This window comes from Recurvomyces mirabilis (genome assembly GCF_035927965.1).
Source record: "Recurvomyces mirabilis strain CCFEE 5264 chromosome Unknown scaffold_18, whole genome shotgun sequence".
NCBI lineage: Eukaryota > Fungi > Ascomycota > Dothideomycetes > Mycosphaerellales > Teratosphaeriaceae > Recurvomyces > Recurvomyces mirabilis.
In genome coordinates, this window is record NW_027041952.1 from 231,757 (window position 1) to 247,022 (window position 15,266).

Genomic DNA, 15,266 nt, shown 5'->3' on the forward strand with positions numbered 1-15,266 from the left:
GCGAACTTGCCTAAATCGTAGGTGTGGTTGAGCTCACCTGTTCCCACAACGAGGACATGTATTTTCTCGACGTCGGCCATGCTATCTACCTTTGATCAAGCCTTGGAAGAGTTATGGGTCCCAGGATAAGTGGATGTTGTGATAACGCAGATTCGAGATGGGCCAGCCAAGCATATAGTTGCATCGTGACGTGCATAGTCTGTGGACTAATGCATGGCCCCCAACTCAAAACAATGCAACGGACGGACGAGCTGATGAGGAACTCAGCCTACCCTAACTGTGAAGGATGTCAAAGGAATTTGACTCAGCCTCAAACTTGAGGAGTTCAGCGGTCATTTTCGGTGGGAGGAAGGAGAATGCGAGGCATCTACAGCTGCAGATACTCCTCCTCGTACATCCGGGAGGGAAGTCCTCATGTCCAAGAAGCAACGGCCCTATGAAGAAGTGCAACGGCCATCACAAGCTAGAGTATGCCAGAATCAAGCAGCCACCAGCTCCTGCACCGCCTTGCTTGCCTCACCAATAACATCATACCCATACGCATACATCCTCCCATCCGGCAAATTGATACTAGCAGACTCAGCATTAGCCTCGACCCTAGCTTTGAAAGCGTCAAGACCATTTTCCCGCACCGCAGCTTTCCACTTTGATGTCATAATGCTCAGCATTTGGTCACGCTGTTGCTGTTCGGCACCGTCCGCCATCGTCAAGAAGCGAGCATTACCGTATGCCATGCTGCGGATGTTTTCGATCCGTGGCTGTCGGAACTTGCTATACGCGGGCATGCGAGCTCTGAGCTGGTCACGGTCGGTCAACGTGGCTGGGTCGAGGAATTCGCCGAGAGCTGCGGCATCTTCGACAGCCATGGCAGCGCCTATGCTGGTCAGCCAAGATGAACAGATTATCGGAAACAGAAGCACCGGATGACACACCTTGTCCAGCATGCGGCACAATTGCATGGGCAGCATCGCCAACAAGGACGAATTTCCCACTTTCGCTAACATAAGAATCAAGCTTTGGCACATCTCCCAGCTTCCACTTAGCAGTATCGTCAACTAAGCTCCAAAGCTTCCTAACTGTAGGACAGAAGTCCTTGAGCATTTCTCGAGCCTCACTGGCATCAGCTGGCTGGTTCCATCTGCCTACTTCATTTTCGCTTGGCCTTGTGTAGGATAGGAGTGTATTGTAGCGTACTCCTGCGGATACGGGGTAAGCTAGTACTGCTATTCCGGGGCCTGTCCAGACCATAGAGTTCGTGCCTTCCATTAGTGCCGCTGTGACTGGATCTCTCATCATGACTTCTCGTGGGATGATGGCGCGGAAGACTGAGTCCTGGAAAGCTTTCGACTCGGCGTTTGAGATGGTCGAACGCAGTCGAGAGCGTATACCGTCACCCGAGATGATAATGTCGGCGTGTTCAATCATTCCATCTCCAAGATCAAGAGTGCCATGTTCTTGGTCCACAGCACTTACAGGCTGACCTAGATGTATCACGACACCGATCGCTGTAGCAGCCTTCGCAAGTACCCGCTGGAAGTCTGGCCAGTAGATCTGCCAGTGGGGATGCCCGTACTCCATGGAAGCCGCAGGGTTAAGTGCGATCTCACCCAGTGTGTCACCTGTATCGTACCTCATGATCGACATCACTTCCGGTTGATGGACGACCTTCAGAAGTTCCGACTCCAGCTTCCACTCGCGCAAGACTTGGGTAGCATTGGGAAAGAGTTGTATGCCAGCGCCGTAGGCATAGAGCTCAGGGTTCCTCTCATAGACCGTGATATCGTGGCCTTTACGCCTCAAGGCGATGGCGCAGGCTAGTCCAGAGATGCCGGCGCCTACTATTTTGATATCGAGCTTCAGGCCTGAGGTGGACTCCATGATCCTGGTGAGCGGGCAGTATGGCACAATGGCACTCTACCCTGCGGTATAAGTAATGCAAAGGTAAACTGGCAAAGCCATGATCCTCGTAGATAATCGTATCCTTTAAATTTCCCGATGATAGGGTGGGCTGTCAGCCTGCCAGATGCTAAACCTCTCAGCCCCAACACTCAACATTAGCACCCCGCTACGTAGGTGCAAGCGGTCAGATTTCGCTCTCGCGATCAACATCCGTGGAGGCGGCTAAGCATATGCTTCAAGCAAGGGGCATGAGAACAGGGTGCTCCCTACCTTATCCTTGGATGATATTCATGATTCTTTGCGTGTGTCATCCGTGACAATGGGTGGATTGAAGGATTGATCCTCGGGAAACGACGAGCTGAGAAACGTCCTGCTCATGGCATTAGAAGGACAACTTCCTTGGAATGCCCGAGCTATTTATCAAGCGTCCGCAACTGCTGTGCTCGCTGCTGATAAAGTAATCAACGTAATCCTTGTGGTTGAAGGATGGAACCGCATGCCAAAGCTCGATTGTAAAGGAAGTCGTTCTGAACCCTGCATCCCCTCTTCTTCTCCACAGCAGATCGCATGCTTCATCGTCAGCAGGAACGAGTGTCCGCGAGCGAGAAAATAGGTATCACGGTAGAGTATTGCCACCTTCCATTGCTCTCATTCTCTCGACAAGTACGATAATGGCAACTACTAATCCAGCAAACCTCCCTGGCGCGCCAGTCGACCCTGACCAAGCGCAAGGTGCCCAAATACCGCTGCAGAGCTTCACCATCCCGGACTTCCCACCTTCAGCACGAGGCCTCAAGGCATTGACCTTGACCTCGGACATCAAAGTCGACGAATACCAGTCTGCGCTCTCTCAATCCTACACAGTCCCTGAAAGTCTACCTCGTGGCATCGAGAGCCTCACACTCGAATTGTTCAGCTTGGGATATCCTGTAGGCTTTCTATCCAAACTCGCAGAACGACTACCGAACCTCAAGAGCGTGGTGATATACAGTCAGCTCTTCGCGGGTATTACAGAAGAAAGCCACAACGATGCTGTGGAGTTCTTCAAGAAGCTGCCTATGCTACGAGCACTACATCTTCTTGATGTCTTTGCCAAGCCAGGGTTCTTCATCAATGCTGGGAAGTGGTTGAAGTATAACACTTCGGATACACCTGGTGAGGCGAGGCGAGGGTTGATGTTCTTGGAGGTCAACTACACTTTCCGACATGAGGATGAGGATTTCATGGCCAAGATACAAGCTACGGAACTACCTTCGCTGGTTGGACCCGGTCTGATCAGCTGCTCGTTCAATGTCTCGCCGCCAGAGTCTGCAGAGGACGACGAGCAGGACCCAAGCACGATACAGCAGGCTTCGAGCAAGGAAGGAGTCATGGCGTTCAACAAGACCCTAGCTACTGATATCATGTTCGCCTTGACAGATGAGGAAGTCTCACCAAAAGGACTTCGGGCACTGAATATTACGCTGTATACTATGACACCAAGCCAACTACAGACTGTACTAGCAGTGCAGAAGCATGTCTTGGTGCTCAATGCAACCATTGAGGCAGAGCCGGGTGAGGATTGCAAGAAGGCGCTGCTGAAGGCGCTGGAGGGGAGCAAAAATCTAGAACAGGTTGAGATTGTGGCCAACCCATCATTGCAATTCTTTATGGCCGTAAGTATAGTTACTGTCAAAAATTCGAGGTTTTATAAATCTGACGAATCTTGAATAGCTCCAGAACCCGCGCTCGGGTGTGCTGGCGACCAGTTTCCCTTCTGCGTCTGACATGGAGGCCTTGAGTAAGAAATGTCCGAACCTGAAGACCTTCAAGGTGTCCGTGTTACGGACAACCAGCTTTGGTGCACTGGAATGGGAGAGGAAGGATGGAAAGTGGAAGGGCGGGTTAGCAGAGGCGAAGACATAGGCATGATAGCACAACGCCAGCAGACCTGACATTCGGTACCCGCCACCGAATCTCGGTGTGAAGACCGCTCGCTCGTCAGCTGAAGTCGCACGTCTCCTCGCCTTGTCCAGCGACTATTAGTGTCCGCAACTCTCCGTACCTTGCCGCAACAGTCTGGGAGGAGGGGAGTTTATAGACGTTGTAGGGGATGCCAACTTGCAGCACCTGGTTTGACACCGGAGTGGCCGACACCACCAATGCCGACAGTATCCGATGGTGAGGTCGCGGCCTGCGAGTCATCTGCCCAGAAATTCGTGTCGTAGAAGTTTTGGACGTCTGGTTGGGATATGCAGCTCCTCATACGGAACCAGCTGTCCACGACTCGACTTACTTTTGAGAGCCAAGGCAGATGAGCCGACTGGTCGACGTCCCGTTCCGTTCTGCTTCGGCTTGCCGAGCCCTGAGCGGCAAAGGCGAATCTTCGGCGCCGAAGGCAGGTTTGGGAATACGCAATGTTGACTCTATCGCTACTATATTTTTCTCGTGGCTTGCGTGCATATTTATCCGTCCATCTCGCGACCGCCCAAGCGAGCATCAGCAAGACCGTGCTCTGCATGACATGCATGCAGTGTCTACGTAGTGTGCATTTTGGCCGATTGTTCCGTACTACACTCAGGGGCTTCCTTCGCCGCCGAGGGCCCGAGAAGCAGCAGAACAACCAGACAATCAGACAATCAAACTTTCTCCCCGCAAATTTGACAAGAGTTTAGCAGGCAGGCACGCACAGGCGATTGGCAGAAGAAAGCCAAAAAGCGCCACGACACACGACTGCCACTTATCAAACCTTCGGCCAACCACGCCACCAAGCGGCCAAGGGTTTAGCCGTGGCTCTGACCTGCTTACCCTGGAGTTTGCGCCAAAAGTACATATTTTCCATACAGCTGAAGTGCAGCACGACCTTCTAGCGCTCACAAGCGGCAACAAGATGAAACATACCCGCGCGTGCATGGTGCCTGAGCTCCCATCGCCTATGCGAATCATATGGATCGAGGCGTCCGATCTAGCCCTATCGTCGCAAAGTCCTTTGCGGGTTCGTCCTTTCACCTCATTTGGTGCTCTCGCATGGGTTTAGCCACTCATGGGCCGTGACCATTAGCCGCATTGTTCTTCACGGCGGCGCTGTACTTTGTTAGAGCGACCTTAGCCCCAGCAATCTGGCATGTGTGTGGCTTTCATGGCCACGAGGGCGGGAGGGTATACCTCAGGTACGCGGTACGATGTCTTCACTTCATCCTTCCTGTAACCTCAGGTGGCGGACTTTGGTGCCATTCCACTCACTCGTGTCGACTGCTACTGCATCAACCAGGAAACCACTCACTTGGGTTCGGACAATAGCAGGGACAGACAGGTGCTACGCCATCACAAAGCCACGAGATAGCAGCATGGCGGTGGAGTGCTAACCTATACACGACCACCACGTCGACCTCGCGGTGTGGGCAGCAGCAGACCGACCTCTGAGCTGCAGCTCTCCGGAACACAAATCGACAAACACCGCACGTTCGCGTGGCTGTTCCACAACAGCTTCGGAATCTTAGTGCAACCACAAAGGCATCCGATCTCAGGTCTCGGTAATACTGCTCTTCCTTCGACACGCTGGGAGGGACTTCACATTGTCAGCCATGGCAGCGAGTACGAACATAGTCAGTCAGCCGACGACGTTGACGCCTTTACCACCGATATTGCAGCGAGGACTGATGGCCGTATCATTCTTTGGATTTCTGTCCTTCCTGACGTCTGTGGCATTGTTCGCAAGATTGGCATATCGACTGATAACCTGGAAAGCAAAGACACACGCACGAGTAAACCAATTCGTGGTCTTGATCTTCAACCTGGTATTTGCAGACATTCAACAATCATTAGCCTTCCTCCTCAACACAGCCTGGCTACGCGCCGATAGCATCGATGTGCACTCCAGCACCTGCTGGGCACAAGGATGGTTCGTGTCGACAGGCGACTTGGCTTCCGGCGTCTTCACTCTCGCCATAGCACTACACAGTTACCTGGACATTGTGCACGATATACGACTTGGTCACAAGGCTTTCCTGTGCTCAGTGGTATCAGCGTGGATCTTTGTGTACGCCTGTGCCATTATAGGCGTGGCGATGCACCCGGATGATTATTATGTTAGAGCTGGTGCGTGGTGCTGGGTGAATCTCAAATACACCAACGAACGTCTGTGGTTGCATTATTTCTGGGTCATCATTGCCGAGTTCGGGACGGTGATCATCTACACACTCATCTTCTTGATCCTGCGACGACGGGTCAAGGAGTCGTTCTACACAACATCCTCGACACAGATGAGGGCGAGAAGTGCGGCGAAACTGATCATTGCCTACCCTATTGTGTACGTCGTCTGCACGCTCCCCTTGGTTACTGCACGTCTGACCAGTATGGCGGGAGGGCACATAACTTTCTTGGAGCTTTGTGTCGCTGGAGCAATGATCACGTCCAACGGCTGGCTGGACGTGCTCCTTTACACACTCACTCGCCGCGCCCTCCTCTTTGACGACGAAACACTGGACGAGCGGAGTCGGGTCCTAGACACTTTTAGACTACGACCAGATCAGCAGTACGGCGTCACAACGACGATCGAAGCCAGAGGAACGGACCACATGCGGAAGTCATCAAGAGGGCGTGGCTTGGGGCTCGAAGGTGGAAGGAGTGGCGTGCATAGTCGGGATGGAAGTCAGGAAGAATTGGTGGGCATGCAAGGTGTGAAGAGTACAACAGTGGTGCAGACAGTGATAGAGCCACTGGAGATGATGACGCCTGTCACCACTAGCGGGCAAAGAGGGCGAAGTTTTGATCTGAGAAGCGCGAAGAGTGCTGAGAAGTAGATACCGACTTCTGTATATGCTACTCAACGCCCTTGAGGCTTGCTGATCATGACTCTACGGGATATGCCATGCACTTCGCCCAGTGTATCAGCTGCCATCTCGAACGGAAGTAGTCGGCGATCGATTTGCTCGCTTTTCTACCCCTGCTTGGTAGTATCCACTCTCCGCGGCTCTCGAAAGCGTCCTGCGCTAACAACAGGTGAGCGCAAAGCGTCAAGCCGTTCCCGAAAAGCCACAGACATTGGCCCTTCAGCCATCGCCACCAATGCACCTTCATCTGGGGCCAACAATGCGCCCACCCCATCGTGTACGCTCGTAGCATCGTCGACACGCACGTTCATTTCTACCTCGGCCTGAAGCTTGGTCTCCTCTGCTTTCCGTTCTTCCATGCAAGCAGCTGTAGTAAGAGCATCGCGCAGTACCTGGGCCCTACGTGCACGCTTCCGCTGTAATCGTTGCTAACGATGTCGCGCCCGGGCTGATCGAGGTAGGAAGTCTTCATCGCCTGTCCATTCATCTGATGAAGTGTCAGACGCATTCTCGGTCGAGGTGAGCCAGGCATCGATCGCCTCCTTAGTAGGCATGGGCTGAGGCGTCAACCGTTGAGCGGATCTTGGAAGCTGGCCGTGTGATGGCGCTGGGTCTATTATGAGCCCGAGTAGACGAGCCGGTGTGAATGAGGTCTCGGCTAAGACATTGTCGTCCCAGAGGGCCCGGTGCTTGGACTCCGACTGCAGTCTCCTCGTAGCAGCTCTCTCAGACGTACTCCTGGAATGTCAGCACGGTTCGATTTCCTGACGCTGTGAGGAAAGCACGTTTACTCAAGGGGCGAATCATCGATTCTTGATCTCTCATCATTGTTCTGGGAAGTTGAAGACGGTGAAGTCGGATTCTGGAGGAAGATGTCGCCAATTTGTTGCCACCGTGATGGGCGGGGCGGTGTGCTGGCGAGGCGTGTCGAGAGGCCAGCTGCTCGACGTCGGCCAATGTTTGCTGGTGCGGAGGTCGTGGGTTGTGGAGATGCTTGGAGAGCAGAGTCCCGGACTTGAGACGAGAGGTGCTCGTCAGTGGTCTTTGATGGTATGGCTGGGTAGGATATGGCGCTCCCCTTGCGTGGGCCGGCATTGGTGGCAGAGGTCACATTAGTCGCCTGGACAGGAGCTTGCTGTGGAGGTGCTGCGTTCTCTTTGAGCAAGATATGGCATGCGTCTGTAGGTGGCGAAAGCTCGTTAGGACATGTGAAATTGATTAGAGCCATGGTTTATGCTTTGTCGTTCGATGTGCACTATGAGGTTTGCTTTCTTCAGATGCTATCGCCTACTGGACTGAGAGTGACGGTCCGCCATGGGTATACATCTCTTCAATGATACAGCTGTCCGAGCATGTCCTTCCAATTCTGAATGTGCTTGATAGTTGGGAAATGGCAACAGGCAGGGTAGCAGCATAGCAGTAAAATTACACAAGAGGAAGGACAAGTCCTGGATGATTTCCAGCATGCTCGCCACTGACCTCATCGACAGCATGGCTATTCTGCCGCGTGATGAGGCTCAGCATGTTGGCAGCTTCCAAGAAGTCATGCTGGCTGACTATTCCAGCTCACATCGTTGGTGGCCAGAACTTCAATGGTGCGCAGGAATGCAACCTTATATCCACCTCAAGTCGAACAACAGCTGATCCATTGATTCATCGAGTCTCGTTCGCGTTCAGTACATATATCGATCTCACGGCCCGCGAAGTCTCGGTATTAGACCTCGTGGGCTCAACGGCAAGGAATATCATCGGATCCATCTTCATCTCTGGACCGCTCACCTGATACCGACGAAGCTGACATGACTTGAGCGAAGGATGGCTCGGGCGTGCGACGAACAACAAGATTCGTTCAAAAGCAGCCAAATGGCGTGAGGAGATTCCCATGTTTCAGGTACAGGCAGATGGAAGTGTTGGTGGCGGCGGAAGAGCAGGGGTTTGCCGGGAAGGCGTTCGCTCGCTTCCTAGGTGCATGAAGAGATGCGAGATGCTGTGTGGGACGACAATGGAGTGTTTGAAATGCTGTGGGCGATAGATCTGGTCGATTGCAACAATTCGACGATTCGTACCAAACGTCAGCATTCACTACATCGTCACGACCGGTTTGTGTCTCAACATGCAGAGTTCAGGCCGGACCCTCCAACGGCAATCCTGAAAGGCTAAATATACTAGCACAGCACATGGCTGGGCGTTTGGGACAGAGCACGTCCGATCATCTCTAACGAGAGCAATCTCACCAACGCAAATCGACGCCTGGCCGTCTTTGCCGTGCTGCACTCCACTTGTGGTTGATCTTCGACTGTGTTGTTGTTTGTACCTATCTACCGAGTGATCTGGTATCATATTTGATTGTCGTCCATCTGTGGTTGGTGAGTGGCTGGTCAGGACGAAGAGCTCCTAATTCCTGCTGAGTCGCTGATTGTGAGGTGTACAAGGGACAATAGCCATTCACTATTCTTCTCATACATTCGTTTCACACGCCTGCCGTACGACAATACAATCCCAGCCACACGCATACAATTCCACGAGTCTCTATTGTACGCTGAGACAATACTGCATCGCATAGCAGTGATTGTTGCGTACCACCTCATGAGCAAGGCCGACACGGCGGCCTACAGACAAGCGACTATAGATCTTCGGCACGACCGCAGGGACGGTAGCATTTGAGCAAGAAGTACACGGAGACGAGCAGGCACGAACGCACGGCAGGGCTGCTGCGGTGTACATTGTGTAGAGTGTAACGGAATTGATTGGAGCTTCTCTGGGAATACCGTTCGGCAGCTTGCAGTGTCGCACCCGAAGACTCCGCCAAACGACGATCTGGATACAGACTCGCGAACGATCACGCACTTCACGCGCACGATTCGCAGTACGTGGTTTGCAAGACAGCGTCCTACAGCACGTCATCTCGTTTGCACGGAGCAGAGCTCTGACTCTCGCCGGAATAGACTCCATGAGACGGTACCTATCTCCCCATGAGTTATCAGTATTATGACGAGGGCCAGTCTTATGGCATACCTCAATATTCCTCAGGCGAGCAGCCACACTCACGGAACATGTTGCCTTCGCAGAATCGTAGAGCACCACAACCGCAACCAACTGGAAGTGGCAGCAGTGAGAGGCAACGAGGGCCGCCACCCCAACGACCCATGAGACCTGGCCAACAGCAGCAGCAGCAGTATAGCCAACCTATGCCACCACCAGCACCGCCGGCCGGAAATCTGTATGATGGTAGTGCATATGGCGAACCCGAGTACGCAGATCAGAATGATGCATGGCCGCTCCCCAAAGCACCACAGCGAGCACCGATGGACCAAGTATATAGCGATTCACGCATTCCAAGTCCAAACAATGGACAGAGACGACCACCACAACGACCCCAACGACCAGACGCTCATCCGCCGGCCATTGAGCCTCTTCGACAAGCACGAGTAGCGCCAGCACAACAGCAATATCGCTCCGAACCTCCACCGCCGCAGCCATCTCACCATGGTACAGGCCAGTGGACTGGTGAGGGTTACTCTTCACCCTCCTCCGCTCCTCAGCAGTCACAATATCAGCAAGGTGCTTATGGCCAGGCCAACAAGCGGCCACCGCTTGGCCCCCCACCATCTGCTCGTCGTGGTCCTGCCTCATACTATGCACAGCCTGCGCCAGTCATGCCCATTGCCGAGGAGACTGATAGTATGCGTGGGAGCACGAGGAACGGAAGCACTATGGGCGGTCATGACAGTATGAGATCTTATGCCAGTAGTAATGCCATACCGATTGGCATCCCAGACTACTACCTCCAGCAACATGGTAGTGTGCCGAGTCTACCTGGCAATGGACGATACGACATACAGGACGAGCACCAAGAGTCACCTATCGAACGAGAAGCTGATCATACCATTGCTGACGACCGGAGCAGCTATGACAGTGATCGAGGCATCACACCCGAACCAGCTCTCGTTCGACAGGCAAGTATGGGCCGCAAGAGCAAGCCGACCCTGACCACAGTCAAAAGTGGTGAAAAGATCCGAAGGCCTAGCGGTGAAGGTCTCGGCAGCTTACCGAGTCAGCAAAAGAACTCTAGACCAGATGTTGATGCTTTGGACAAGGAGCTAGGCTTCGCCAAGGAGACTGGAGGACGACTGACGTACGATGCCAATACTGACACTTACGGACCACCACGTCAAACACGATCAGACAATGTCGACAAAGAGCTCGAAGCAGGCGGTGTAGCAGCCGCTGCTGCAGCTCTGTACAAAAACAACTCGAACACTTTATCGAAAGAGAACCTTTCTCAGCGGTCTCGCAGTAGCGAGATCTTGGCTTCTGGCACCGGCTTGATCGACCCATCAGACTCATCGGAGTCCGAAAAGAGCCAGCGGGCGAAACAGCCAAAGAGCAAAGGAGGTTTCCTTAGCCGCCCTACACAGGCCAGGAACACGTCTCGTGGGCCCTCGCCCTTGGTTAATGAGGTCGACGTGAGGCGTTCACAGATTGTGGCCGGGCTGGAGAAGGGCGGTGCTATCAGCCCTCTGGACGAGAAGGAAAGCGAGATGCTCAAAGCTCCTGGCAAAGGGCTCTCATCGAAGGCAGGCAAACGTCGTCCACCACGCCTTGACGTCGATGCTGTCCGCGATGCCGAAGCAAGAGGCTCTCTGACCTCGTTGCCAGACCTCATCGTCCGTGCGACAAAGCTCGCCTCGAATCTCGACCGTGGCCGAACAGCTAGTCGACTGGGTATGGACTGGCTCGGCGGTGAGAAATCGGGCGAGCGCGACCGTCGTCTAGCAGAAGAAAACAAGAGGCGGAGTGGCAGTATCAGTGATATGCTTGCTGCTTTCCCGGCTGCAGGACCCAATGGCACACCGCCTGGTTCACGCGGAGGAGATGGATTGGGTGGAAGACGCTTGACGAACTGGTCGAGCTCGAATCTGAGGCATGAGCAACTGGGTTCGGATAGTGATGCTGGTGGGCATGGTGTCGAGGGCAGGAAGCGAGGCAGACGGTGTTGCGGGATGCCGCTGTGGGTGTTCCTCTTGCTTATGCTACTGCTCATTCTGCTTGCCGCTGCAGCTGTCATCGTGCCGGTTGTTCTGATCGTCATACCGCGGCAAGCTAATGCGGCATCTTCGTCCACCGCAGGCTCGAAGGCACTGGCACAATGCCAGAAGAAGCTCACTTGCCAGAACGGCGGCGTCAACGTCCTTACCGGCTCCGATGCTGCGACGTGCTCATGTATCTGTGTGAACGGCTACACGGGCACGACATGCGGTACAGCTAGCGGAGCAGGCTGCACGACTGCATTCGTCGGCTCTATGCAAAACACCACGCTTGGTGATGCTATCCCACGGCTGATGACCGCAGCGGATCGAAATTACAGCATCCCACTCAATGCGCAGGCGCTGGTCGGTCTCTTTAATCAAGCAGGCTTGAGTTGTGCAGGCGAGAACGCACTCATTAGCTTTGCCGACGGTGATGGTGGGAGCAGTAAGGTCAAGCGAGCGAGTGGCACAGTTGCCGAGAAGCGCCAGGACGGATCTGCCACCACTACATCCTCTGCTGCCGCAGGCACGGCGACAAGCAACGGCATCGTGTTCGAAGGTGGCGCCACACCCACGCCCACCACGACGGGCTCAGACAACTCTTCGCCTACCTCGTCTTCCGCCGCCTCAGCAACATCAAGCTCCTCATCATCTCCCTCGACAAACAGCGAACAAGACTTCGCCCGTATAGCAATCCTCTACGTCTTCCAGACCTCTGGCCAGCTATCCCAAGCCGTGACTGCACAGAACAACCTCGCCAACTACTTCGACGGAAGCTCTTCCACCACTAGCATTGGTAACAGCACCAGCGTGGCTTTAGGAAATGGGGTGACTTGCGATTTGCAGGGTCAGAAAATCGTCTTCGGCAATGGCACGACTGTGGGAGGCCAGTAATGATCATGGTTGGTTGGTTGGTCTAATGCTATAGTCATTGGGGCCCGGACTTCTTATTCTTCCTGTTCATATATTCTTCTGTTCCTCGTCTGGGCGTTCAAGCGAGTCCTTGATGGCGGCAGATACCTTGCATATATTATACATATTCACTTCAAAGCGCTCTTGTCACTCTCATGAATGAACCTCGTAGACGGCGCGTGCCACGAGTGCGACGATTTTATAAGGAGGATTTTGTTGTGTTTGCCAGCCTGGATGCGACGTCCAGTCCCCAGCGTTGTGTACTGACCGCAACGCCTTGTGGCAGGCTGCGGTGAGAGGAAGGCATTTGCGGCAGGAGGGAATGTGAGACGCTGTGATAGAAATTATCATACAGTTTGCAAGGGTCATTATGCAAAATGTGGCTACTGACGGGACTCATAGCTGACCAGCAGCTACATGGCATGGCCAATCGTGCCATTAAGTACAAGTTTCTCTCACTCATCCAATCCACTTCATGTCATCCCAGATCCTTCGCCCTCGTGATATCCGGTACTGTATCCTCTGGACACTAGTGAGCACCAGCACCATCACTCTCCTCAGCCAAACGCTTCACGTCCTTGAACCATCCCAGAATATCCTCCATCACGTTCGGGAAGATCATCTCAGCCAAGTCCGAGACGCCAGAGCTGAAGGTAGGACAGCTGACTGGATCCTTGCTGTATTCGTAATCTCCAAACTCCTCCGAATCCTCCTTAATCAACGCCGAATCTGCCTTGACCGCCGTCGGATCTGCCTGGCGTACCAGCGGACCTGTCGGACTAGCAGTCGAACCCAGCCTGCTAGCCGTCGAACCTGCAGCACTCGAACCCGCCTGACTCTCGTTCGAATCCATCTGACTGGCCGTCGACCCTGCTACGCTCTCGTTCGAGCTCGCCCTCCCGGATCCACCCTCCTTGCCGGTCTCCATCGCCTGCTTGCGTATCAATGCCTTCAGGTCTGGGTAGGAAGTCTGCATCATCAGCTCTTGCTCCTCAAGATACTCCTCGCGAGCGCTGTACACATAGCCCGTGTCCACATCGCCCGTAACGCTCTGCTCAGGTGACACGCCCTTCCTGGCTGGGAAGAAGTAGTTGCTAGTGTTAGTGGCAATCTTGTCCATCAGGCTACGGCGGCTGGCGGCACTGGTAGAAGCACCGAACTGCTGGCTCTCGCGTTCGTGGATGCTCGGGATATCGACTGGCGGCGACGTGGTCGTTATGGAGCTGGGACTGTCTTGGCTGGTGGTGGTGTCATCCTCTTGCTCAGTGGGGAGTGACTTGCGACGGGCAAGATCGAGCTCAGCAGACGATAGAATGCTTGCGGAGCACAACTTTGCAGACCCCAGTGGTGACGAACTCTCTGCGCTTGCGACAGACACCGGCGGCATCTTCAGGAGCTCGCCTTTAGGTTTGGTAGAGAGGACGTAGCTCTTTGCGCCGCACGCAGCGAGGAAGGCCGCAAGAGGTTTGTAAGATAGCGTCGCGAGGTCGTGGGTCGGCTCAGTCAAGGCGACAGCCTCGATCATGCTGGCGACATGGGCGTGTTCGTCGTTGCGGAGTGTGTCGTTCATGTACTTCAGCACGCTCTCGCCGCCATCGGACAGCCCAATGACGTAGATTCTGGCGTTCTCAGCTAAGAGCGTTGGAATGACCTGCTCGAAAATGGCGTGGATATGTGCTTGTGGCGTTTCGTGACCTGGCACGCGGTTGACGTCGCTGATCTCGAATGGAGGAGAGAGAGCAGAGGGCCTCTTACGTGCGAGCCATGCAGCCTGCGACATGGTCTTGTTGAGCGCGTGACTGTAGAGCAGCTCGCCGGGGTTCATAATTAGCAAACCGAACCCATCGTCAATCTTGCTGGTGTCGCGCAAGCTCAACTTCTGCACGTCGCTCGCGAGAGCATGTACATCACCCGCAGTGGGGCCAGTGCCGAGATTGGTCGTAACCGCACTCAGCTTGCTGGCCAACCCAAATACGCTGCCGACGTCGAGCCCGCCTTCCCTCGCGAGAGCGCGGTAAGCAAGGACCCCAAGATCCTGCTTGTGCTCGTTGACGATCACAATCACGTCCTTCAGCGTCTTCAACACCCGTGGCTCGCTAGCCAAAATGGTGGCGTGCGGGCCTGAGGGCTTGGTGGCTTGACAAGCGCCCTCGTGAATGAATACTTCTGTAATGCCCAGCTTCTTCAGCTCCGAGAGCATCGACTTCTTGATTTGAGCGTGCATGGCCTCGCCACGGACCTCGTTGCTACGCTCGTTGTCGGTGTGGAAGAAGTTGAAGTATTCTTCTGGTCCGTTGCCTGTGGCGGTATTAGCCTTTACGAAATGGCGGTTCTCATTCATCACGAAATCGAGAGACGCGAGAGTGACGTTAGTAGCAGCGGTGGCAGAGTTGGCGGCAGCAGGGCGCGGGTCCTGTGGCAGGTCGGTGTTGAGTCGGCGGAACATCCTGATCCAGTCCAGTCCAGCGTTCCGTTGTTGTGGTGTTGAGTTGAGCTGTAATCAAAGGCCGGTGTTAGATGTTGTTGTGTGGTCCAGTGGTGTTGTGTTGAGAAGGTCGAAGGTCGAAGGTTTGAGACCTTTTATCAAGGTTGCTGCAAGAGAAAACTCTTCACA

General features: G+C 54.1%; 6 protein-coding genes across 6 annotated transcripts; 3 read left to right on the forward strand and 3 right to left on the reverse strand.

The window, feature by feature from the left end:
- Positions 1 to 479: 479 nt before the first annotated feature.
- On the reverse strand, positions 480 to 1,878 carry LTS14_006868 (uncharacterized protein; the record flags this gene model as incomplete). Its single annotated transcript, XM_064839561.1, has 2 exons — positions 480 to 874; positions 933 to 1,878. The coding sequence occupies 2 exons, from the start codon at positions 1,876 to 1,878 to the stop codon at positions 480 to 482; spliced, it is 1,341 nt and encodes a 446-aa protein (XP_064692804.1).
- A 692-nt stretch (positions 1,879 to 2,570) lies between these two features.
- Positions 2,571 to 3,804, forward strand: LTS14_006869 (uncharacterized protein; the record flags this gene model as incomplete). The annotated part of the gene is made up of 2 exons (XM_064839562.1): positions 2,571 to 3,554; positions 3,613 to 3,804. The coding sequence occupies 2 exons, from the start codon at positions 2,571 to 2,573 to the stop codon at positions 3,802 to 3,804; spliced, it is 1,176 nt and encodes a 391-aa protein (XP_064692805.1).
- A 1,658-nt stretch (positions 3,805 to 5,462) lies between these two features.
- On the forward strand, positions 5,463 to 6,680 carry LTS14_006870 (uncharacterized protein; the record flags this gene model as incomplete). The annotated part of the gene is made up of 1 exon (XM_064839563.1): positions 5,463 to 6,680. One exon carries the CDS (start codon positions 5,463 to 5,465, stop codon positions 6,678 to 6,680), a length of 1,218 nt encoding a protein of 405 aa, XP_064692806.1.
- A 458-nt stretch (positions 6,681 to 7,138) lies between these two features.
- Positions 7,139 to 7,938, reverse strand: LTS14_006871 (uncharacterized protein; the record flags this gene model as incomplete). The annotated part of the gene is made up of 2 exons (XM_064839564.1): positions 7,139 to 7,448; positions 7,502 to 7,938. The coding sequence occupies 2 exons, from the start codon at positions 7,936 to 7,938 to the stop codon at positions 7,139 to 7,141; spliced, it is 747 nt and encodes a 248-aa protein (XP_064692807.1).
- A 1,744-nt stretch (positions 7,939 to 9,682) lies between these two features.
- Positions 9,683 to 12,634, forward strand: LTS14_006872 (uncharacterized protein; the record flags this gene model as incomplete). The annotated part of the gene is made up of 1 exon (XM_064839565.1): positions 9,683 to 12,634. The coding sequence occupies one exon, from the start codon at positions 9,683 to 9,685 to the stop codon at positions 12,632 to 12,634; it is 2,952 nt and encodes a 983-aa protein (XP_064692808.1).
- A 547-nt stretch (positions 12,635 to 13,181) lies between these two features.
- LTS14_006873 (uncharacterized protein) lies at positions 13,182 to 15,098 on the reverse strand (the record flags this gene model as incomplete). The annotated part of the gene is made up of 1 exon (XM_064839566.1): positions 13,182 to 15,098. The coding sequence occupies one exon, from the start codon at positions 15,096 to 15,098 to the stop codon at positions 13,182 to 13,184; it is 1,917 nt and encodes a 638-aa protein (XP_064692809.1).
- Positions 15,099 to 15,266: the final 168 nt, after the last annotated feature.